Here is a 24,610-nt window from a genome sequence, read left to right as displayed (position 1 = left end):
GGGGGACTGTTCCCATCAGTCTGTTCTTCTAAAGTAGTTTGTTGATAAAAATCTCTTTCCTTTTGTGAATTGTATGGACTATTTCTCAGAAAAAGCTGTCAGCACAGATCATTATACATTACTTTTTTGGTTTGTTTTTTTTCACTCCTTGCCCGTAGGAAAGGTGTACTCCTGTTAATGTTAAGCTTTGGCATCCTTCCAGGAAGCTGAGCAAACAGCATTTCATTTGAGACTGCTGATAAAAGGGCAGAGTGGACAGGTTCTTACCAGTTTCAACCTCTAAATAAAAAGATCTCTCTAGTGAAGAGATGCTCGGCCACTTGTTTGGCTCTCTGAAGCTGAGTATTCTCTTCTCTCTTGAAAAAAACAAACCACTTGTTTTGTTGGCCCTATTTCCAGCGCAGTGTTGAAGCATAGGAAATTTTTTGTGTAAAAGGAACTCTCTTTCTTGTGTTCCCCTTCAACACTTGCTGCTTGTCACCAGTGTGGGTCATGACAGTCCTAATAGTGCCATCCTAGCCAGAATGCCAAATAATAAGGCTGGTGGGCAGCTTCACTGTAAGAAAGTACTATCCACAGTACCTCAGCACCTGGGCAGAGCAGCACAGAGACCCTCTCTGGCCTAGCAGCTTTCATATGAAAAACACACCCTAAGACTGAATAAATTATTTTATAACAAGCTCAGCATCCAGGGTCTCAGGCAGAGACAAGGGCCCTGGCTGGCCACGAACAAACCCAGCCTCAAAAAGCACAAATTTTTTGCCAAAAATCCTGCAAGAGTAGGAGAAAGGATGCAACCAGAGAGAGCCATGAACACAGCCTGAGGCTGTACTGAGCACACCACCAGCAGCCACAGGGTGGAGATGATCTCTGCCAGCACTTTTCCTCTCTTTGAAGGGATGGTAATGGGCTAATTAGGAACAGACAATATGTAAACAAAGAGAAGATATAAGATTAATCTTACAGAATGGTCTGAACCTGTTCTGCATCGCCCTTCTAGTTGCCTTGACAATCAAAGTTAGAAATGGAGAAGCTTTCAAGGATGTTTAAAAGGTTTCATGTACCAGCAATGCAAACAGAGCCAACAGCAAAACTTCCCTGCCTCCAAGAAGAGACAAAAGGAGAAGAAATTGTTTGGTGCTCATCCATCTTCCTCTTGTAATCTGTGGTGTCTCGTGACTGCAGCCACGTGCAAACATCTGGGATACACCACAGACCTTCTGCTGGAGAGAGGAGATGGTTTTTTGAACACAAAATAAGTTTGGAGACACTTGCAGGCCTTGCAAGGGAATAAACAGCAAGCTATTGGATGTATGATAAAAATGGGGGAAAAAGGGAGAAGATTTTATTCTAAGACAAATGTGGGCACCTTGAGGGTGACCAAAACTTTCAGGAGCAGAAACCTCCTGCACACATGAGGAGGAGAAGGCTGATAGGCTGAGACAAGCAACTATGACTTGTGTCTTAGGGGCCTGCCTGAGCAGAGGGGAATACCTCACCAGGTTTGCAAGATGTGCCTAGTTCCTACCTACTGTGTGAAGGGTGGCAAGTTGTTCTTCAGGCCAGGAGTTAACCAGGAGTAAAGAGGGCCACTGCACTTGGGCAGCAGAGAGGAGGAGTCCGCATGGCAGGACTGCCAGATGGCCCCTACCAGGATCTCTCTCCATCCCTTCCCACAGGGCTTTTCCAGGACCCCATTCTGCCTACAAACAGGGCACCTCCAGGAAAGCCAACCTCTGCTGCCCTCAGTGGCTGCACCATCTCCTGGCCCCGGCTGGGCATTGCTCAGGGACACCAATGCTTACAGTACAACCACAGACACCTCAGAACATTCCAGTATCAGCTGCTGTTTATTTTAAGTCTGTATAAACCATGAAAGCAGGCACATGTAGTTCCCCACCTCAGCTGGCTTTTGGCAGTTCAGGATCTTCCACCCTCCCAGTAATGCAAAGAATTTTTTCTTCTGACTTGAACTGATATTCCTTCTTCAGCTGCTGGTCCTACTGTGAATCCCCTGCTACTGAAGTACATCCTCACATTCCTCTGTCCTCGAGTTTTCCTCTTTATTTGATAAACTCTCTCAGAATTTTAAGCCCTGATATTCCAATTCCCTCATTTTCTTTATGGAGAACAGTATCCACCCTCCTCTTCCCTGTGAGTTGCAGATCCCTATTTGGAAGAAATCTGAGCAGAAGCTGGTTCCTTCTGCCTGCTGACCTGTCTGTTCATGGAGACCCATGCCAGAGTTGCACCCCTGACTGCACTATCCACAAGGCAGCAGTCAGGAGACAGAGTACACATAGAACATGCCAATATAGTCTAGAGATTATACTATTATTTTTATTTTACCAAGAAAGAAAGACAGGGGAAAAAAAAAGGAAAAAAAAAAAAAAAAAAAAAGGCTGGCAGGTGAGACTAACTCCATTGCTCTTCTCTGTCCTGAGAACCTGGTGGTCTCAACTGACTGGACCTGACAACCTGCTACTAATCTAGTCAAAAAAGTCAGCTTCCTCTTCCACAACTAATTTTTAGAAAGACAAACAGTTCTGAAACTGCAATAGTCTAAATATTTTAAGGCAATAGTCTTTCATTAGTTTCTGGATCACAAAAGGTCCACCCATCTCCCAGCAAGTTTTAAATGCAGTGAAATAGCTTTTCAAAGCTTTTTGTCATTCTGTAAAGCTTTAACTGTCTAGAATTTTTTTTCCCTGACTTCTGTGTGCAAAAATGAGTGGGTTTCTCACTTTGTTTTTTTTTTCCTGTGATTTGGTGAAACTTGTTTGCTCCTTACAGCAAAGCTTCACCTTGGGCCCAAGCCAGAGGCTTGCACTAAACTGGTCAGAGAAGAGTCTCTCCCTCAGGACAGCCTCCCCATGGTGGGGGTGAGTGGCAGCAAGGGGCTGGGGCCCCACAGCTCTTCAGGGAGGAAGGTGAGACTGGGGATTTGGTTCAAGGCTACTGAGGGAGGAACAGCTCAGAGGGAAGGGGCGAGACCTCACTGTGGAGGCAGGGGCACCTATCATCTGCCATAACCAGAAAGTCAAATCTCCCTCTCTGCTGTCCTTGTCCCCGTCACTGCCCATAATCCTAAGGCACACCTAGCCCAAAGGTTTGCACTTCTGAGTCCTTAAGCCTGCAGTCTTGATGGCCGCTGGCAGTCACTGCCCAGTGGTACATGCTCAGTGTGTGCATGGTGGAGACCCAGGTACATGGGTCACGAGTGAGGTTGGCATTCAAACACTTCCAGTGCACAAGCTGCCCTGTAAAGTTAATTACTTAGGTCCTCATTTTCCAAAACCCAGCTAACAGGACCCAAAAAGGCTGTAGTGCTGTGGCTCTGCTCCTGATGTGCATTCTCCGGTACAGAAGATTCACGGGCAAGTTGTGAAGCCTGTCTCTGCTGTGACTGCAACTGGAACCACAGCACAGAGTGTGTGGGCACCCAGGACAGCCCTTGCTGGAGCACAGCCCTGCTTGCATCTAAAGTGCCAGTGCTGGTGCGCCTTTAGACTTCTGCATGAGGAAAGCCTATATCCACAGGAGAGGCCCCTGGCTCTTGCTTGTCCTCTCACTACTGGTCCACTACTGACACACTGGAAGCCGCTACTTTGCAGCTTCCTGCCAGAGTGACCCTCTTGTACTTAAAAGGCAACTGGCCTAATTTTACCAGCAACAAGCATAGGGACAAGAAGGAAGAGATTGAGAGAACTCAAAACAAAAAGCCTTTTGTTTCTTTCAGGTTTCCCTAAGCAAGCAAGCAAGCAAAGTATATAATTATTTCAGTGTATGCACAGCCAGGTTGGTAAATTTATTTACTGTCTTTGCTTACTTTCACATAGCTGGCAAAACGGGTTAGGTTTTATGTACTTATTAGGATGAGAGAGAAGAAAAAAGATGTTAAATAAAAGTACTTGGGATTTCCTATTCCTTGTCCTCATTCATCACTTCTGTGACAGCTAGGCTAAAAATACTTTGCTAAACATGATGGCCTATGGGCATAGAAGGAAGTTGCTTATAAATGCAAGCTCAGCCATCTCCACACAAAACCACAGGCAATTATCAAAGCCCCAGCATCACTGACTGCTCAAAACCCTTTTCTCTTTAAGTACCAGCTACAGTGAACAGGAGTGTCAGAGCCACTGGCTCCTTCCCTGCAGTTTAGGATAGGCTAGTAAGTAGAGGCCATTTTCTTCATATTCATTCTGCAAAGCACAGCTGAATAAATTGCTTTTTTAATCATTTACCTGAGGCCTTGCTTGATGCCCTGAGGAAGACAGATGTGACCTGGAGTTCCAGTTCATTTAGGGGTTTTGTGTCTTCTCTTTCAGCCCGCAAATCACAGAGACGCTGGACAGAATAGCACATAGTCTTTTAAAAAAAACAGGAGCACCAGACAAAAGGAGGAAGAGAACAGAAAGGACTAAAATATGGGGTATGTTTACATTCCTAAACATTTTTAAAATTAAAAATGGCAACAGCATGGCTAGAAGGGAAGCGCTGACAGGATCACTTCACCTATAGTGAAGTAGCTGACCACCTTTTCTTCTCTAAGGTCTTTCTGATGAGCAGGGAAAGTGAAAAAGGGAAAGTAATGGAAAAGCAGAAGACACGCTAAGATTAGAATGAAGTTTTGAGAGGGTAGGATGAGAAATGGGCCAGAAGAACTCTCATGTCAAGTAACATGTAGGGAAGAAAAACCCCCAACCTGAAGGAAAGTAAATGTCAAAAAGAAGCAGAAGATGAGGGGATTCAATAGAAGAAGGATATTATAGAAAGTAAGTTATGAGGAAAACAACCAACTAAAGAAACAGTTGAGAGGCTTATGGAGAAAAAAATCTGGAGAGAAGATCTTTAAAAAAGTTATCTTACAGATAACTCAGCATCTATGGATAACTTACATCTTACAGATGTAAGATATCTGTAGATACTGAGGTATGTAAACCTACTCAGTGCTCTCAGCAGAAAGGTGTGAGAGTACTAATGGCAAGAGAGTACTTCAGCCAAGCAGTGACCCTAGACCACCATAGGGGAACACAGCAAGTTGTTACAGAGTTTGTTTATCTGAGATTTCTGGCTTGTTGTGCAAGGTTTCCTAAATGAGGGAGAGAAACAGCATGTTAAATGGAAATATAAGTATACTCTCTAAAAATCACCGATGAGTGCAAAGAATCCACTTAGAACATATAACCAAATGTTATTTAATATCTTAAAAAGTAACACAATCCAAAATGGATATTTCACACAACACTACATAAACAACATGAACACAATATTACCATATGGAGGGACTTTCAAATATAGACTTACAAAAATCCCTGTCCTTTTTTTTCCTTTAAATTATTATACTAAGCATGACAAGTAATCATCATTTACAATATGGTACACTGACACAATAAAAACCATGTTACAAATGTGCTGTTATAAATCAGTAACGTTAGGGAAGACATTTCATGAACTGCAATTATTTCATATGAAATACTATACAATATAAACAGAACATCCATCTTGGATGACCTTTACAGCAACCAGAGACCAAGTAATTTTTAAATTTTTTTTTCAGTGCAAACACATTTATACAAGGCAGTCTTGGCTGCAAAACTCCCTTCTAACATACAGTAAGTCCCACTTGCATTTATTAACTCATTTAAACCTAATGCAACAGCCACATTCAGTCACTCACAGAAAATTACCTGCAGAATTATGATCCCTTTAAACTTAAAATCTCCTCCACACATAAAAGTAACATCTGTGCCAATTACTCCAAGGGCCCTTTCATACATCTGGGTGGGTATCCTTTGGGTGGCTCTAACCGATATAGAAGCCGAGGGCAGTGCACCACACGGAGAATCACCCTTGCGAGGTGGGGCACGCTGGTGGCTGGCACGGATCCCGGCTGGGTGGCTGTGCATTTCAGCAGGGATTCAGCCCAGGCTGCCCTTCTAAAGCCAGGTGCATTTCAGCAGGGATTCAGCCCAGGCTGCCCTTCCAAAGCCAGGTGCGTGGCCCTCTGCTCCTTCTCTGCCTTTAGTGTCTCGGGGCGGGGGGAGAAACACGGAAACCCTCAGCTCAGAACTGAGCTTCAATGGAGTTAACGACCCATTCCCATCTCTCAGATCCTCAGAGATTGGGGAGTTATGCCAGATTCACACTCGCATAACTGGAACCAATGTTTAGAGCGCCACTATAAAAGACATGTGATAGTCCCGTTTTCTTCTAGCACCAGCTTGGCTTTTGGTGGGTCCACTGCATGTGTCTTATGCAGTAATGATGCACTTCACTTATGCTGGGGGGAACATTTTAGATATATAGCCTTTTTTTTAAAGAATTTTGTAAAAAATAGAACTTTTCTCTCTAATACTGTACAGTTTTCTTCAGAAGAGCAAAGAGAATTGTAAACTGTGGGTATGACACCAGATTAGGAGTGATATTTGCTTTCTCAGCCCAACAATTTGAACAATTGTGTTGGGAAAAGCACTACAAAATGTATTTGAAAAACAAAATTTTAATTAACACAACTGTTTCTAAAACCACTGCTGCCAGTACTCATACAACTACAAAATTGTTTTTGGAACTGCTAATCCAAGAGTGTCTAGAGGGCTGTAAAGTAGTTTCTGTCTTAAACAAACTGAATGTGTCAAAAGAATAATTTCAGAATATAAACATTAAACACTTTGGTTAACTGTTAAACTTCCTTCAGTAACTTTAAAAAAGCAACTAGTTAATAAAATAGTCTGCAGACTCTTAGCCTTTGCTTTTTCCAATGGGCCCAGACAAAGAGTAGGGTCAGTGAACTCTATCTCACAGGCAAGTGCTTCGAGACCCTCAGGCAAAACGGTATGATTTAAGTGCAAAGAATTATCTGTCTTCATGATGGCCTCTGAATACTGGTTTGCTTGTTCTCTTTCCTAACAATGACTACTACTGGCAAGCACTTAGGCCACGGTTTTCATTAAAATATTTGTTTTCCAATACATTTTTATTTTTAAAGTTGAGTGAATGTTGTTTCGCATATAACAGTCATTTTACAGTGGTGCTGGGAGTCAAATGGCTAATGATTTTTCAAAATTTTAACTGAAATACTTAAAATGGCAAAATTAGCTCAACTGATCATTGTAGATTAATCTGCATCAGGATAATGGTACTAGGTTTGCAGAAAGGTGTTCATAAATTGGGATTGGTATATAATGAGATCTGCTTAGGTTCAACTGCCACTTTCTTCCTTTGGTTTTTGGAAAAAATCTTTCATTCTTCCCTCTTGAAAGGTGGCTTGTTGCAGCTGGCTACTTTTCAAAAGCCAGCTTAATTTCTCTTGGAAACTTGCCCATATTCTTTGAACAATAGGAACATACCTCAAGTAGGGACCCTAACACTGCTCCCAGCAATGTCAATGAAAGGCTGTTGGTAATTTCGATAGGAGCAAATGTTTTAGATGCACACAATCTAGAGACCAGAGTGCGCATCATTAAAGGAAGAGCTGTTTTAACACCCTTGCCAGTTCAGAGAAACCATGACGTACTAATGTTGACAAAAATGGAGGCAGAATAGGGCCCCAAGTATCTGAAGGCTGCCAAGAAAATACCCGGAGTGTCTTCTGTTAAACCCCAAACTGTCAATCATATTTCACAGACTGTAGATGTTTCTAATTTGCTAAATTACAAATACATTTTCAAGTTCTACCAGGCAGAAATTTTAGCAGTAACTGGGGAGAGGATGGAAGGTTTCAGTCTCCCTTTCACTTTTATCCCAATTATGCAGCCTTGTCAAAGTCTTTAAGTGACTCATCTAAAGCCATCTTTTTAACATTGTAGAAGGAAATTGTGGCAATGGAAACATGATGACTTCATATGCAAGCTTTGACACACAAGAGAACGCCATGACCTAATGCTTCAAAGTTTCTAATCTTGCTTTGTACAATACACTTTTCATGTTGCTGCATTTCATCAAATTCATGGAGGTAGTTATATGTGTAAAAAAAATTACCATAAAAGTAACATGTTGTATTATAATAATACATATTAAGTGTGCAAAATGCCGACAGATTTGTGTTGACCCTTTACAGTTGAACACAACACAGATTCAACCTAATCTAACTCTGTAAACCTTTAAATTGATACATTAGCATGATAGATAAGCAACCACATAATACAAGGCTATGATTTCATCAAAGGATTAGGGTGACATAAAGCACTCAAGCTCCACTCTCGTGGTTTTGTTACCAGAACCTCAAGATGGAATTTTCTTATTTTCCATTGTTGATTTTAAAAGGAAAAAAGAAAATCAAGATTAGAACGTTTCTATTTGAAACTTCTGTTTACATTCCATATTCCAAGAGTCACATTAATATTGGTACAATGCCATGTCAACATTAATATGACAATTATGTTGTCTGCTGGTCTCTGGGAACTTTAGGAAATAACATACTATACAGTTTATAGGTATGTACTATCACATTTTGTTGGAATTATGTCTTCTGTACAACCAGCTGCCTGCAAAAAATTCTGATTAGCATATGACAATTATTTCTCCAAAGATGAAACCTATTTCTGCTCTTAACATTTTAATACTGCCATTAGTACTTCAGATCATCGCTGTAGATTTTTTTACCATTTCAGCATTTCCATTTACTGAATTGATACATATTACTGATGTCAGAGCTCATCTCAGAAACAAAATCACAGTCAGCCACTGCATAGTATATGACAATTCCCCACAAGAACTCTGACTCTACAGTTCGCATGGAATAAGTACGGCGGGAGTTACATATTGAATAATAAGATGCATCATGCAAAGCATTATATGGTAATTAGAGCACATCTTGGAAGGTATGATAAGGCAGAAGGCTAAAGGCCAAGTGACTTTGATAACCAACCAAAAGCACAATAATTTCCTTTATGTGCACTGAAAGGTCTTATTGCTCCTATGAAATGGAAATTATACACTGAAATCAATGAAAACAGACCTGTGCATTGGCTGTGTATTCTTGACAGAACTGATTGTATCCAGAGTTAGAAAGCTGTTTCATAAGCAAATGATCTATATCTGATGGTGTAACATAAGGCTGAATTGTCAGTAAAGACTTCCGATCACAAGAGAGAACATAAGTGAAGCTCAAATGACTTTGTATACAGAGTAATAAATGTCACCAGAACCTGATGAAAATACTGGGTTTTAATATGTACAGTTGGGTTTCATACCTGTGTTCTACAAGAGCTAGACAGGGTAAATGTCCCTTTTCTATGGAACAATTTGGGCTGTTGCACATTTTAGTATCTTTATTATTATTCCACCAATTCGTCTGTTCTGATTAAAAACGTCAGTTTGTTGCACTACCAGGTTGCATGAGTAACAGAGCAGAATGTGACCCTATACCTAAAATTACTCTTGGAGTTTAACTATCTGTAGAATTTACTCTGCAGTAATTAGCATAGTACTAATTACATTGGAGTAACAGTTTAGGGAGAGCAATTAGGATGTACTGTGCCTGCAGGACTCAGATTTCTACTGCAAACCAAGTGGACACATTGAATTTCTAGAAACCAGACATGTCCATAAAATGGTTAATTGCAAATAACATCCACTGAATAAAAAGGCCAGAAGTTTATAATTCTCTAAATTTTGTTCTCTGATAATCATTACACTGTATGCTATTTTTAATAGCCTAATTTAGGCACTCTATTTAATAAGCTACATAAAATAGATTTATGTCCTTCCACTAGAAAGAAATCAATTCTTCAGGCCATACTTGTCATTTATATCATAAAGGATATTTTTGTTCCAAGAAATTAGTTATACTGATTTCTATATTAATGGCAAGTTGCAATACCAGAAGTGACACAAGAATTAGATTATCTTTTTAAAATAAGTGAATTATACTGAAGACATTTAATATATTTCGTGTCACTCCACATCGTGGCTCCATGACAGTTACATCTTTCCCTTCCCTCCCCACTCCCCCCTCTCTGCAAAGGCCCACCTCCTCACGGGTGACTATGGAAGGTCAAGTAGCAGGTCTCATTAAGTAGACATCTCTCATATTTTTGAAACAAAAGGAGGAGCCACCTCCCTTCCCACCCTCCATACCTAGGAAAAAAGCAAATCAAAGCAAACCCCAAACTTCCTTTTACTTGCTTAATTAGGTATTTGTAAAATTGTGTCACAAAAATGCACAGTGAAAATGACTGATTAGTATTAATAATTCACATATAGAGCTGAGGTCATGACTTGTCATGTTTGGCATTGTTTTTCCTCATGGTGATCCTGGCTGGTTACTTTCAGCAGTGGCTCAGTTTTTGAAGAAAAAAATGATGAACTCTGCAGCAGAGTTTAGCCTCTGACCAGGGGCATCACACATCTGTGGCATTTTTTAAATGAAGTTGGCAACTGCATGGACATTGAAAATGCAGATTACACTTACAGTGTCTAGACTTTCATATATGTGCTCAGTTACAATTAAGTGAAGCAAAAAGTGTACATATTATCCCTACTGCTATTCTGTTGCTACAGAGCCGCAAATGTGAAAAGCAATACCTTGAAATAAAGACTTCTTTGTTGCCCCTAGTCTACATAGCAGCACAGTTCAAGTGAACACTAAAACTGTGGTTGAGATGCTTGTTTTATTTTTCCCCAAAGATGTAAACATCAGTCCCAGTGTCGTAAACTTTGCTGTATAGGATGAGACAGACGATCTGAGGCAGGCTGACTATCAGACACTAGTGACAGAAGCTTGCAGGCAGTTACCAGGTTTCTGCAGTTTCTCAGCTTCACTCGTGGGTGGGTCTGCAGTGGCTCGGAAGTTGAATGTTGGGCCTGCGCCACCGTGTGCAGGGCTCAGAGCGGGGTTCTGACGTCTGTTGCTTTCAACAATACTTGAAGTGTTGGATGCCAGGCTCTCACGAGTACTGGAATGGAAAAGAAATATATATACACACTCATATATGACATGCCTATATATCTATCGACCAGATAGGAAAGGAGAACAGAGTGTTTTACAATGGGTTTCCTGTGTTTGTATGTAATGTCACATCAATGAAACATCTCATTTTGATAGTACACATATGTTACTCCCAAAACGTGTCCCAGAGGTGCTCAGCAATCATCATACCATAACACAGGTATAGCACTAAGCACAGCTAAAACTGTCACACAAACTGTAAGCTGAACCAGTATCAAGCATCTGGATTTTTCACTCAAGGAAATAGCTTCCATCTTGTACTTGGAATGTGCTAGTTTTCTTTCCTAGCTGATGCAGTTTTGCACAAAGTAGCTTCATCAAATCAATTCTGTGACTAGGCAGAGTTAGGACAGCAATCATATAACACAGTGTCCTCTGTTGTCTCCTACCTATGTTTTTGTACACAAAATATTAAATAAAAGTTTTACCTTACATTAAAGCCGCGATGTGTCTAAATGCACACTTCAATTTTGCTTTGCAGCTGAGATGATCACAACTTACCAAGACAATGAGAAATCTTAACTGCCTGGTCTGTGATCTTGCCCTGGAAAACAACTACTGCTGCTATTTCATTCACAAAATGGACAATGTTCCTTTAGTTCTAACATATCATTTAACCACAAGAGTGACAGGACACTTAACACTTTTAATGATATGTCTAATTATGAATGCAGAGAAGCTTGTATTTTAGTCGACAGCTTTTAAAAAGCTCAGCCATGACATGCTAAGAGTACTCTTATCAGTACTACTGTTTCTGTTGTCTTTACACTATTAAATAATTTTTGATCTCTAAATATGCCTGTTCAGGAACAGATTTGCTTTCAAACATCCATGTGGCCCCCTGATCATGTATCCTTCACCTGTACCCCTACTTCTTTATAAAATGACATCACCACTTGCTATGGAGATGTTAACAGAATATATTTAGAGGACTGAATGCAGTTATTGAATAAGCACTAGAAATGAGGATACTAATGACAAAAGTTTCATAGTCAGTTTAAAGTCAACCTAAATTTACCTGCTACTGAAAGGGGTAGCTCTTGCCTGCCTTGTGTGGACCTGACCCTGCCACATGTTTCTCCTGCTTCCCTGACTAAGCCTTGCAGGCAGCCAGACAGATCAGGACCACTCTCAGTTAAATACTAGCCCTAAGAAAAAAAAATATTAGTCCTAGCATCAAGGGAAGAGTAGGAATGCACAGCTTTAGATGTGGCAGGGGAGTGCATGGCATAAGAGAAGGAAAAAACACTGTTCCTAGTCATCAGGACAGATTTAAATAATCTTAAACTGACTGAGTCTGGAAAATCAATGAGGCTTTTAGGAGAACTCTCGCAGATCTTCTAAACTGGTTGAAATGGATGGTACTGCTATTCTTCTGCCAACGATTGTTTTATTGTCCATAGTTCCAAAGAGCTATGGTGGGTGACACACAGAGTAAATGATTCCTGTGAGCTGCAATGATGTATGGTGCACTTCTCTTGCTCATTTTTTTATTTTTATCCCTCTACTTTTTAATGAAAACTGATGCAAATCTTAGTTTTCAGAGATTATTTAGTATTGTATCATTCTTTTTGGGACCACCAATTCCAGATCTTCAGACATGCTCAACTCTGATATTACAAAATGGCAATTACAACATGTAAACACAAAAACTGCATTGAAAATTTTGCATGCAGAGTAATGTCAAAATTAGCTTTCTTTAGGTGACAAAGGAGCAACAGTATTATATAAGCCCTAAAAATAAAGGAATAAAATTAATCGTGACAGCTAACATTTCCTATATATAACTTGCATAAAAGCAATGCATGAAAAATTGTGAGGTTTTTTTTCCAATGATGATGAATATCTTCACACATTTTGCATACAAATACTTTGGAAGTCAAATGACCATTGCAAATCTCTTTAACTGCAGCCACTTCTTTCTGATTTTTTTTTACTGTCCTTTTTCCAATTTATCAGACTTTAAAAATATATTTTTTCTTTTATAGTATGAAATTGGTAATTTTGATCCCCTAAGCAATGCTACATACTTCAGTTTGAACGAAAAGATACCACCCCACCTCAGGAAGCAGAGTTGCATAACCAGTGGAAGCTAGAAGAATATACTTGAGGAACATCACTATATGCACAACCTGTTCTTATATTCTTCCCATGGCATCTTCTAAAGGACACTGTCACATCTAGCTGAATCTTACCAGATGGATGCTGGATGGCTACTTTGTATTTCCTGGAAAAGGGCTATGGAGTACATTTTTTATTATAAGGTAGGATAATAATAACAAGAAGGTACTTTTAGCCAAAGGGGTGAACTCACCCTCAGTTCAAATTATTTTTGGAGATTTATGCAAAGAAGTGACCCAAACTCAGCAAAATCCCCAAATTTAATTATTTTCATGCAAAGCTTATGAAAAAGCTTTGAAATATCCTATCCTATCCTAACTATATACACCAGTCTCCCAAAACAAAATACCCTACAGAATGTTTTGGCTTGTTTTTTTTTTAAGCTTACTTTATGTAACATTGCCAAAAAATGGTATTTGTTAATAAGTAAACAATAAAATTTAAAAAAAAAAAGGATGTGTGGAACACAAACGTAATTGAAAGTTGCTCATCTGTTTCCCTTAAATGATTCAAACAAGGTGTTATAGGAGCACAGTATGTTCACCACATCCCGTTCTCTTGCTAGCCAAGTTTAACATAGACAGAAATTTTATCTTTTGTGTAAATAATTAGGGAAGAAAATGTCTACCATTGCATTAATCAAAACCACAAGTTTGATATACAGCTACAGTACAAAACAGTAGTCCAAGAACTGATTTTTAATCCAGCTGATACCCTGTCCTGGAGTGAGACAGGCTGAGCAAGAAGCAAACACCACAACATACTCCTCCACAAAAACTGACTGCAAGTATAGCACTTCAACTACTGGAAGACATCACACTGCAAACAGTTTCATACAACAGTTCTATGTGAGGAAGATGTCGGACATCTGCAGAACAATCAATAACATAAATTCAAAGTCTTCTCAAGCTTCATTTTTAGAGTAGACTCAAGCTTCTTTTTTAGAGTGGACTCAATGTGTTAATGGTATGATTTACTCAAAGAATTTTTCAGATTTTTTGCTCAGGAAAAAATATTCATGCATTAGAATCCTGATCTAGTTTGATACATCACTGCGAGCTGCATCAGGCTCTCTGATTTCTCTATTGTCATTAACACAAGTGGGAGTAACCCTCAAATCCAAAGGAATTTCTTCCAGAGTGACAAAACTTCACTGAAATTGAAATTTAGTCCTGGGTAGAAACAGGACATCCTTCACATGCCTGAGAGCCTTTGCTATTGATGTAAAAAATATATATACTTCTGAGGAACAAGAACACCATTTACAGGGGAAAATTAAAAAAAGTGACCAAAAAGCCAAACCAAACAAAACCAATCAACCAAAAAAAAACCACAAAAAACCCACCCAAAAAAAAAAATTCCCCCATTTTTTCACATAATATAAAATTGGTCTTGGAGGTTTTATTTTTAAACACAGGCAATAAATAATTTAAGCTTAAGTAAACCACTCTAAGAGAACTGCTACTGTACATTATTTCTGTGTTCTTAGAGTCATTGTTCTGAACTCTGATAAGTTGCTATGCAGGCCAAACAAAACAGGTCATGCTCCATTCCATCAAGGACTGCCAAAGGTCAGACAGGCAAGGAAGAAGGCTAGCATAAAAGATTCTTAACCTGGAAATGAACTTTTGAAATCTCCAGAGCAGGGAATGCACCATCAAGTCTCTCCCCCCTACACTTCTGAGACTTCTAGCACACTGAGACTTCCATGATGCCTGAAATCCCTGGAATAGTAATTACTAACCAGCACTTCATGTGACCGCAAAGTCACATCTCAAATATCAAGTTCAAGTATCCCAGAGCACTTTAAATTTGTAGGGGGAGTATCACCAGTTTGAAATGGTGACTAGATACACTTCCAAAATTTTTTAAGAAAACTAACAAGGAAATCCAAACACAAAACAATATAATTCATTTTTCTTTTTGTCTGAGCCAAAGATTATGCCACCTGGTCATGCCTAGCCTTTCCATTAGTCTTGTTGATGGTATCTTAGAGGGAAAGGGAAGAGTATGCAGGAGCTCATCCCTTTTATTCTAAAAGCAAACACAAGTTTAATACAGAAAAAGGATACACAGGGAGGTTTTCAGCAAACAGAAAATGAACTAATGCAGAGTCAATGCTGCCAATGGTCATTGGTTTCTTACTGTATGGTGGGAAACGCACACATCTGAAGAGAGGATTCCAGAGCACTAGAAAAAACACTGTCTGAAAATGTGTGAAATTTTTAAATACAGCCCTACATTCTGTCACCAATATCACACACCCATAAAACCATAAATGGAACTTCCTAGTCTGTAAAGCTGCAATGAATGTGACAGTCCTACCGTGGAGAGTTGAACCCGCTGTCCACAGTAATGCTGCTGCTGTCCATGCTGTCCAGGCGGGCTGAGTGGGTGGCTCTCTGGTTGTTGCTATTTTCTGTTTCCTTCGGGGTGAGAAGAGTAAGATTCTTCTCAAACTTTCGCTGTAGATCCCTTTCCTTTTCTCTCTCTAGGAGCCATTGCATCGTACCAACGTCATCCCTGTTCTTTTCTTCCTCAGCATTTTTATTGGTTCCTTCCTCTGAGTCATCATCATCAGATACATTGTAGTAGTCAAAGGAGGCCTCCTGGTTCCCGGTTGTCTCTTGCTGTCTCTGAGAAACAGGCATGACTTGTGTGACTGAGGTTACCATCGCTTGTTCAAGTTTCTCACATCTGACAGGCAATGTGTCAGAGGGGGTCTTTTGATGGGGCTTTAGCAGAGGGGTGTTAGACTTATGATAACTATTCACAGAAAGAGTGTTGTGCAGAGGCTTAAAGAGTGTATCCTTGCTAAATATTTCTTTCCTTTTATCAAGGCTGCTTGATTCTGTGTTATGGTGTTGAACCAGCCGCCCGTTAGCAATCACCTCTGGAGTTTGGCCAGCAACCACTGAACCACTGCTCGGGCCCTTTGGGGACTCCTCCTTGTGCACCCCGGGCTCCCTAGCAATATGTTGAGACTGTCTGTCTGTGGGAGTCATTTTTTTTAGCCCATCTGTCCCTGTTAGCGTATCATGATCCTCTTTATTCTTTCCCAGTGGTGATGGAGCGGTAAGCACAGTCTCACTGGATGTGTTGCACTGAAAATAGTCGTCAACTGCAGATTTTGTTGTGCAGGAGTTGAGCTCACTATATGATGGCAAATTCTCCGTAGGCTTGCCTTGTTCCAATAGGCTACAAGAACTGGGGGTTTCTACATTGCCCCCGGCTATTTCAGGGATGCAAGTCTCTTTGTAGCTTGCGGATGAAATCAGAGCCCTTTGATGACTGAGCGACTGCGATGGCCTTAAGGTACTATCATCAATGTAGGTTTGGCTAGTTGTTTGGTCATCTGGGCTACAGCCTTCACCTATATCTTCAGGTGTGCCTAAAGTAGCTGAGCCCAGAGGTCCCTTGGAGTTATCCATGGATCTAGACCTTTCTTTAGCCTTACTGGACCGCTCATTCCTTGATCTTCTATCCTGTGTATGGCTGTGGCTCCGATGGACCTTGGAATGGGAGCTTCCCCTGGAAGGTTCAGGGAAAGGCATTTCAGTTCTTCTTTTGGCCAGTTCACCAGACACATCCCACTCTGGTGTCATGGGAAAGTGAGATTCAATCATGTTAGGATTGCTGTGCATTATATAATTATCTCCCTTGTGTTCTATTATAAAACAGCCTTCCCGTGGGGATCGAGTCAAGGGATCATAGAACTCATACTCCCTTTCAGCAGGTATATCCAAATGAGAGCCATCTGATGGGTCTCCTTTGGAGACCCGAGTCTTGCTGTGTGACCTCGATTTCCCATGAGACTTTCTGTGATTCCTGCTCTTTTTACTTCGTCCACTGTGGTGAGCTGAAGACCCTGCTTTGCTCCGTTGAGCTTTTTCTTCTTCAAGTTTTTTCATTAGTGCAGTGTGTCTCATGACATTTTCCACAGTCAAGTCTGGGTTAATGCGCCTAATAATTTCCATTTCTACCTCTCTAGGTATAGTGGTAGGGGTGTCCTCGTCCCTTAGAGGCCACTCCTCTGGAGGAAACTGGGCAGAGAAATTTGCCAACTGTTTGGTCTTATCCTTCTTAAAACTTAATCGGAATAATTTGAGTCCAAATTTCTTAGACTGCTTTTCTACATCCTTAGGCTTTGTGAGTGTCTCTGATTTATATGAAAAATTGACAGTACTTTTACTTTTCTCAGTAGGTGGGACCTGACATAATGAAGGAGGACAGTATGAGTCTTTACAGTCTTTTGCTGATTTCCTCTGTAGGGTAGATGCATGCATGCTGTGCATGTCTTCTCTGCAACAATGGCAGGAGTCGCAGTGGTTTTTGGGTAGTGTTCGGTCCCTGACACATCCCGAGGTGGAGGGAGTTATAGTTCCTTGTTGTGGAGAGGTACATTGAGACCTGTCAGGTATCCTCTCATCCAAATGGTACCATTTACTGTTAGTTCTTATGAGAGATGGTGTTATAAAGTAAGTTTGTGGGGTTACAATGAAATAACCATCCGGAGTTGGGTATATTTTCCTCTCCCGTACAAGCATGTTCAAAGTATGCCGAAGGATTTCTGGACTGGGTGTTGGAACTCCTACAAATAACAGTAAACACATATCAGGAAGTGTATAAAACTGTAGGACTCTCTGGTTTTCCCCCTCCCCAGCAAAAAGTTAGTTTTCCCAACGTGCAAGCTGGAATATGCTGAACAAACATAAAGCATTTTGTTAGGCATTCTCTTCTCTGTTTATTTCTCCACTTATCTCCTACACTTCAGACATATCAATTACTAAGTAAATAGTAGGCCATTAATAAAGTGCTAAAAAAAACCCCAAGAGAACTTCTAGTCACTTCCAATGTGCAGGTGACCTTAAGCTACAAGATGGAATCATTGAAAATCACAGTGTCAAGGGAAATATTCTACTTTTATTCTTCTTCCAAGAAAGCATTTATATCCCAATTCAGCAGAACTATTCTTATAATGCCTTGTCACATATAAAGCATAGTTATTTGTTACTTTGGATGCCTAAGCTACTCTTCCCACAGAATACTACACAGAAAAAAAAAAAAACCAACAAAGCAGTTCCTCAAACTGTCCCTTTCTCACAAACCTGATTTAACTGATTTGCTCTCCCATTAAAATATGTTTCAACTACATCAGCTGCTTCAAAACAGAGACATCCTGAATGATCCAGTTCATCTTACCCAGAAAGTCTTTTCCATTAGGCTGGAAGTTACAGATTTAGCTCCCAAAAATTTGCTTGTCAGAGTTCCTTGTCTTTCAGCTGAGATGTGTGGGACACTATCTAAGGCATGTATTGCATACCGAGAGAGGGACAAGTATGACTACCCCACATCAATGGCATAGGGTACACCTGGCACTGTGAGCCACATCCTTCCCATTACCAGTGCACCTGCTGGATTCAGTGGTGCTTGACCAAGTCTTCAACACTTCATTAAATAAAACACTAAGGTGCATGTTGTGTATAGGAGTAAGTTCCATCTAGAGTTAAGGAAAAAAGAACTTTAGTTTACAAGCCACTTTTAAAAAGTTTGTTTATGCTGAATAAAAAATTAAAATACTTTCATGTTATAAGTGGAAAAAGCTATCTTCAATCAATACATTTTGCTTAACTAAAATGCATTTTAATTCTGAGTACTAGTTTGGTTAACATTTTTAGAACTAAAGACTTTCCTTTTTCAAACATTTGGATGCTCTATTTTAAACAGAAAAAGTTAACATTGTTTATTCTGGGTCTTAGTTTTAAACAAAAGTAATTTCAGAAAAAAAAAAGAATCAGAGAGCAACTTAGTTTGGAAAAGAACTCATGAGTTAATCTGGTTAGCACCTCTACTCAAATTCTGGCCAATTTAGATAAGGTTGGTCAGGACCTTGCAAAGTCAAACTCTGTCTTGAAGAACAGAATTTCAATGTATACAAAAACATTTCAGTAAAGCATATGCTTTTTACAGAAACACTTCATGGAGAAATCTCAGCCAGGGTACCTGCCCCAAACACAGTTATCTCCAGGAGCACACAGTGTCTGGTCACCAACTCTTCAGCACGTCAAAGGCTGGAGCCTGTAAGCTCACTGATCTCCTTGTGAGAGCAACACCCATTAGAAGCAACAAGAAAAAGAGAATTTGGACTAATTCCTTAACTTATCCTGTTTCTTGCAACTGGGTTGGAGGCAACATATTCTTATGTCTGAATCTGAGTGCTGTTTGAACGTAGAGACATGACCATACTACTCATATCCATAACTAAAATCTTAAAATGGAAACAGCAAAAGGTTAGGAACAACATGGACATAAGTGAAAGCAGTTACAACACAAAAGGCACCAGGAAGAAGCACAAGGGACATGTGCTGGTTTTGACTGGGGTAGAGTTAATACAGTTCATCCAGAATCCATAGGGCTGAAATACTGGGGCAACAGTGGACATAGGAAGTGAGAGGCCAAGATAAGGTATAATTTGAGAGCATAAATGAGAATGAAAATTAGGAAAAAATATGGAGAATCAGGAATTTGCATTTTCTTCCCTCTTCATGCAGGTGTCCACAATTTCTGTAATAATCTGAGTGAGAGTAACAAAGATCCCCAGAACCTCTAGATGAGTTAACATGCCAGAAACAGCAACAGGTGGGAAAAGCTAAAATCCAGAGAGCTGGGGGGAAAAAAGGACTTTTTGTCCCTAGCCCAGAATTCTGAATCTCTCTGGGCTAAGTAAACAATATGCTGGCTTCCTGTGGATTATGAGGCAAAGCAGGCTGTCCTCTGCATGGGCTTTTTATAGCACACAGGAACGTGAAGAGTGATTTCAGTGCCTGTAACAACCAGTAGTTACCCAACTCTTCATTCCTGCAGTGGAGCTGCTGTGTCTGCTTGGGCAATGCCACCCCTTTGACATTTTGATGTGCATCACAAGAAGACATGGATGACCACAAAACTCAAGCTCATTTGTTTCTCTATCCTGTGCTCAATATGCACTGCAAGGTCCTACTGTGCTCCAACTCAGGTGCATCTGCCCAGCAGCAGCCAGCCTCTCTTCCTTCCCCTACACAAACAACCTGCCCCACCCATTGCACTCTTCAGAAGCTTAAAAGTAAAGACTTCAAAATGTACTCACCTTTGTGAGAACCTGGTTTTTCATCCTTATTTTACTAAAAAGACTTTTCTTAACATACTGTTTCGAAAACATCACAACACAAATAAAAGGGATGAAAGCACTTCTCCTCGGAGCTTAGAGAAAAGTTAGGGAAAGAGATTGAAATGGGTGTACTATGTTTTACAGCAATATAGGCAAAAATGCACTGCAAATACATGGTAAAAATAATAACATGCATTTTTCACCCAGTAAACCATAAGGGCTACAATGTGTTGGGTGAGTCTCTAAACACTGGATGCACAGTAGTTACATTAATTGAGTAACTCCTGTGAATGGAGAATGTGCAGATAAACACCAAGGAAAAAAAAAATCAGCATGCCTGGCAGTCAATGATGCTGTGAAGTTAATTGTGTCAGCCTTCTCTCTGGAGTTGAAGCCTATCACTTTTATCACTCCCAGAATACAGTCCATGCTGTGGTTCACTAAACCAGCAGGGATGAAAGCAGATGCAGATCTTGGAAGCTCAGCACTATGAGCTAAGGGTAGCTATAGGTTTTATTCCAAGTTCTTTTAGGTACTTACAAAAGTAGAAACAGACCCAAACTCAGCTTAGGCTTTTCTGCATGGCAGACAGGAGCAATGACATTAAAAAAGGAACAATGGGATCCAGAGTGAATACAGATTTCTTGGCTTTCTCAAGACTTTCCTCTTTAAAGCAATCTGCCCACATACAGTCTATACAGAACTTACCCCTCTGCATTCAAAGGTCTCCTTATGGTCTCCCTTCCTCCATTAAATAGGAACAAGGGAAAAAACCCTCAGACTTAGATTCTAGCCCGTAAAATATTGCATGAAAGCAGTGGTGTTATTTAAGATTATGTAGTGGTTTAATAATTCAAAAGCAGAAACTGTCTGGACACTGAATCATCAGACATGTACATTTTCTGTATCTCAAGAGAGTCTACTATGCCATCCACTGAGCTTCCAGACAGAAGATTATGTCTTGTTTGCTGCTCACAAAGAACACTGACCTAGAGTGAACTCAGTTAATGTAAGACACTTCTTTTAAGTGCTACACATATAATTCATATATTTAAAGAGTGAAGTTATAAAGGTGATTGTCAGAGGAATTTGCCAGCTTTCAGAAAACTGCTTGCTTCAAAAGTAACCTAGGCCAATACACAAGTATTTTCTACACCGAAATTTTGGAAGTCTTAAAATTATTTAAACATGTATGTGGACAGAACTGGTGAGGGAAAAAGAAAAAAAGACAAATATCCTTATTAAAGGCAGCACAGACTAAGGTTTGATGTTGTCTTCATCCAGGTTCACACAGATAAGAGGGTCTGGTTGCCAAACACAGAACAGGGGTTACATTCTTAGCTCCTTATACCGGATTTCAAAGATTTACATTTAATGTATGGGATTTAAACCATGGTCAATAAATTACAAAGCAGGGCTGTACAAACATCTCATTGTTTAATTCTAAGTTAGAATAATGGAAGCACGTGCAGGAGCAGCCCTCTTGCTTTTTTAAAAACCAAAAAAAATAACAAAAATCACAAATAAGATGTGCATTATCAATACAAACTTTTTGAATAAAATAAATTCATGAAAAATACATCTGAAGTAGTACTTAAATGGTGTTAAATCTGCTAAAATGATTTTCTCCTGAGCTGATGCTAAGGCTTAACAAGGGATAAAAGAAATACTCTGATTGGCTCATGAAATACTAGTTAAAGATGTGGAGTGGTTGCTATGTGATGTTATAAATAATTAGCATACCTTATTTCAGATAGAGCCATGGCCCAGATTTATGCCTGCACAATAGCTCAGCAAACTAGAGAGCTAGACAGCAATTGTAAGACCCTGCACTGAGGAAAAAGGTTTATTATTCTTAGGAATTTTTGAAAATAGCATCTGGGGTCTTAGGAAATTTATCTTCAACATGAAACACAGTGAAGCATCTGTTCATTAAAGCACAAACAACACAGGCAGACAAGTGCTGCTACAGGAAGAGATACAGAGAGGTTATGTGATAACAGACACATCTACAATGGTAATGCTCTTCTCTCCCTCAGAGCATCAGCACCTAGTTAGGAAAAATAAACTATCAGAATATGAGAGGACATCAGGTATTTTACAATTGTCACAAAGAATACAAAGGCTCAAAAAGCTACAGCTCATTTATTACAGGGGTTTGGGCAGAAAAGTGAAAAGTGTCAGCACAAGAAGTTCTTTTTATTGGAAAGGAGAAAATTTTTGGATAATCCTCATATACTGGGAGAACATGTATGCTTGCTATATTAAATATGTCGTGGCTGGGAGAGAAAGGCATTTCTCTAGTGAAGGGGAAAAGCTGGTCAACAAAGGGTGGATTTTTTTCTTCAAATAACTTTCTCTACATCTTGGGAAGTGAGGTGCTCTTTTTTTTTTTTTTTTTTTTTTTAATCCCAGACTTGAGAAATTCACATGTTAATGGCTAATGGAAAAAAAAAAAAAAGGCAGCAAGAGACTATGTGCTAACTTGCCTCAGGCTTCGTCTGAGCAACGTCTACAAAATAATCCAGCCAGCTGAATTATTTTTCATGTTTGGCTCTGTCTAACAAGAATAGCTCAACACACCAAGTGAACTGATAATCATGCTCCCAGGAAACTCAAGGGATGTCACCAATAAATTATCATTTCCACTGTGCAAAGATGTTTATGTAAAAATATTGATAGAATAATTGAAAAAAATACTTGCAATCTTTGAAATTCTTCTAGTACATAGCATACATAGAAAAGACAACTTGGGAACAAAATCATCAAAATAAATTAAGAGAATTACAATTGTGAACTTTGCCTTCTTCACATTCTAACCCTTACGATTTTTATCACTATATTCAAAATCAGCCTGATAAGCAAAACTACAAATAGGGAGAGAAAGCCAGTACTTACAAAATATGATGGCAGCATTTTTTTTGAAGTGCAATAATTAAATATCAGACAATTGTTTATTTCAAACATAGCACTCAATTGAGAATTATATTTTAAATTCTCAGAACTCAGCATCAGTTATAGCAAAAGACATGTAAATTTCAAGGCTTTGAGTAACTCTTGCTCTAAAATGTAAGCAAAAAATTCCAGACATCAAAACATGGCTGTGGTTAGGCTGCCTAGATGAGACCGATGCATTAGTAGTTTTCCTACTGAGCCATTTTTAATTAGCTACTTTTTGCAGCTATAAATAGGTACAATGGAGAAGTTTCTCAGCTACTTTAGAGAACTGTAAACTCAGACACAGAACAGATAAACATCTTGCCCAGGATCATACAGAGCACAAATGAAGAAGTTCTGCTCTCTTGAGCAGTAAACCTCTGCCCAGCGCCTTAGTGCCTCAATGCAAAATGTCTCTACAAGATGCATTTTGCATGATTCACCCACTCCAGATACAGTCAGTAGAGAAGCAGCATGCTCAGGAGTAGATTCTTGTTATAGGATTCCCTTTTTGTGGTGTTACAGTATCTCTAATCCAAGACAATTTCCATTTACTATTTGATAAATATCAAATGCTGACAAGAATACCTTCTGAACAGTACACCAGCATTTGTGAACACAGCAAGTGTACCTATAGCTCTCCAAAACTTTTAGTTTAATCATGGAGAGAGATGTCTCTTTTTTTTGTAGTTTTTCAAGCAAGGGCAGTACAGAAACAAAAGACAGAACTGTGTCCAAGAAGGATCTGAGAACTCCTGAAAAGCAGGCTGACATACTCCTTTCACTTTAAGTTAACCTCCCCCTGAAACAGGCACATCATTGTTACTGGACTCTACTACTTGCATCAGGCCACACATTGAGAGCCTGTTCTAGGTGCAGGAAGACATGCAGCTGTGTGGGAAACCTGGTCTTTAGAAGGGAGGTTACCTCTTCAGAGGTTGGACAATGACACTTGAACTGGTTGAATGATGTCAACAGAACCCTTATGAGTTACTACAACCAGCTTGAAAGCCACAAGGTGGAATGAGTTTGCTCTGGCTATGACACGTCATACTTTGTTTTCCATAGTTACTAAGGAAGCCCTGCTCTCCTTTGGCTATGATGATAAAAAAGGTTATTTTGTGAGAAAAATCACAAACAAGCTTATTCTGATACTGTCTGAAAAAAGAAACAAGCCAATATTTTATTGTTTAGTACACCAAGTAATTTTTGTTACTTATATCAAGTCAGGAATTTGCTCTGCAAAATGCATTCCATTTGAACAGTCTTATCAAAGAGAGCTCAATTCTCCATATGTTTAAGGATAAAGAACAAGTTCCAAGATTAGAACCCTAATGTCTCCTCTTACTTTTGGTTAGAATGTCAGATTAGTCAATATTCCCATTCAGAAGGTACTGAGGATTCTTTAACTGCCTTTTTACAGACATGTGCTCATCTGACCTATGATTTATTAA

General features: G+C 39.7%; 1 protein-coding gene across 16 annotated transcripts in view; it reads right to left on the bottom strand.

Moving 5' to 3' along the window:
• Positions 1-5,181: 5,181 nt before the first annotated feature.
• Positions 5,182-24,610, bottom strand: part of STOX2 (storkhead box 2) — a 141,747-nt gene continuing 122,318 nt past the window's right edge. For 15 of the 16 annotated variants that reach the window (XM_030238736.2, XM_030238738.2, XM_050973298.1 and 12 more), the window contains 2 exons: positions 15,398-17,663; positions 5,182-10,898 (listed from right to left, as the gene is read on the bottom strand). In XM_030238736.2, coding sequence (XP_030094596.2) covers positions 10,703-10,898; positions 15,398-17,663 — 2,462 coding nt within the window. In that variant the 3' untranslated portion in view covers positions 5,182-10,702. Of the gene's footprint in view, positions 10,899-15,397; positions 17,664-18,274; positions 24,606-24,610 lie in introns of those variants that run through there. The other variant, XM_050973302.1, reaches the window with a different exon arrangement.

The sequence above is a fragment of the Serinus canaria genome, chromosome 4 (genome assembly GCF_022539315.1).
Source record: "Serinus canaria isolate serCan28SL12 chromosome 4, serCan2020, whole genome shotgun sequence".
Lineage (NCBI taxonomy): Eukaryota > Metazoa > Chordata > Aves > Passeriformes > Fringillidae > Serinus > Serinus canaria.
This window is presented reverse-complemented; position numbering and strand designations above follow the sequence as displayed.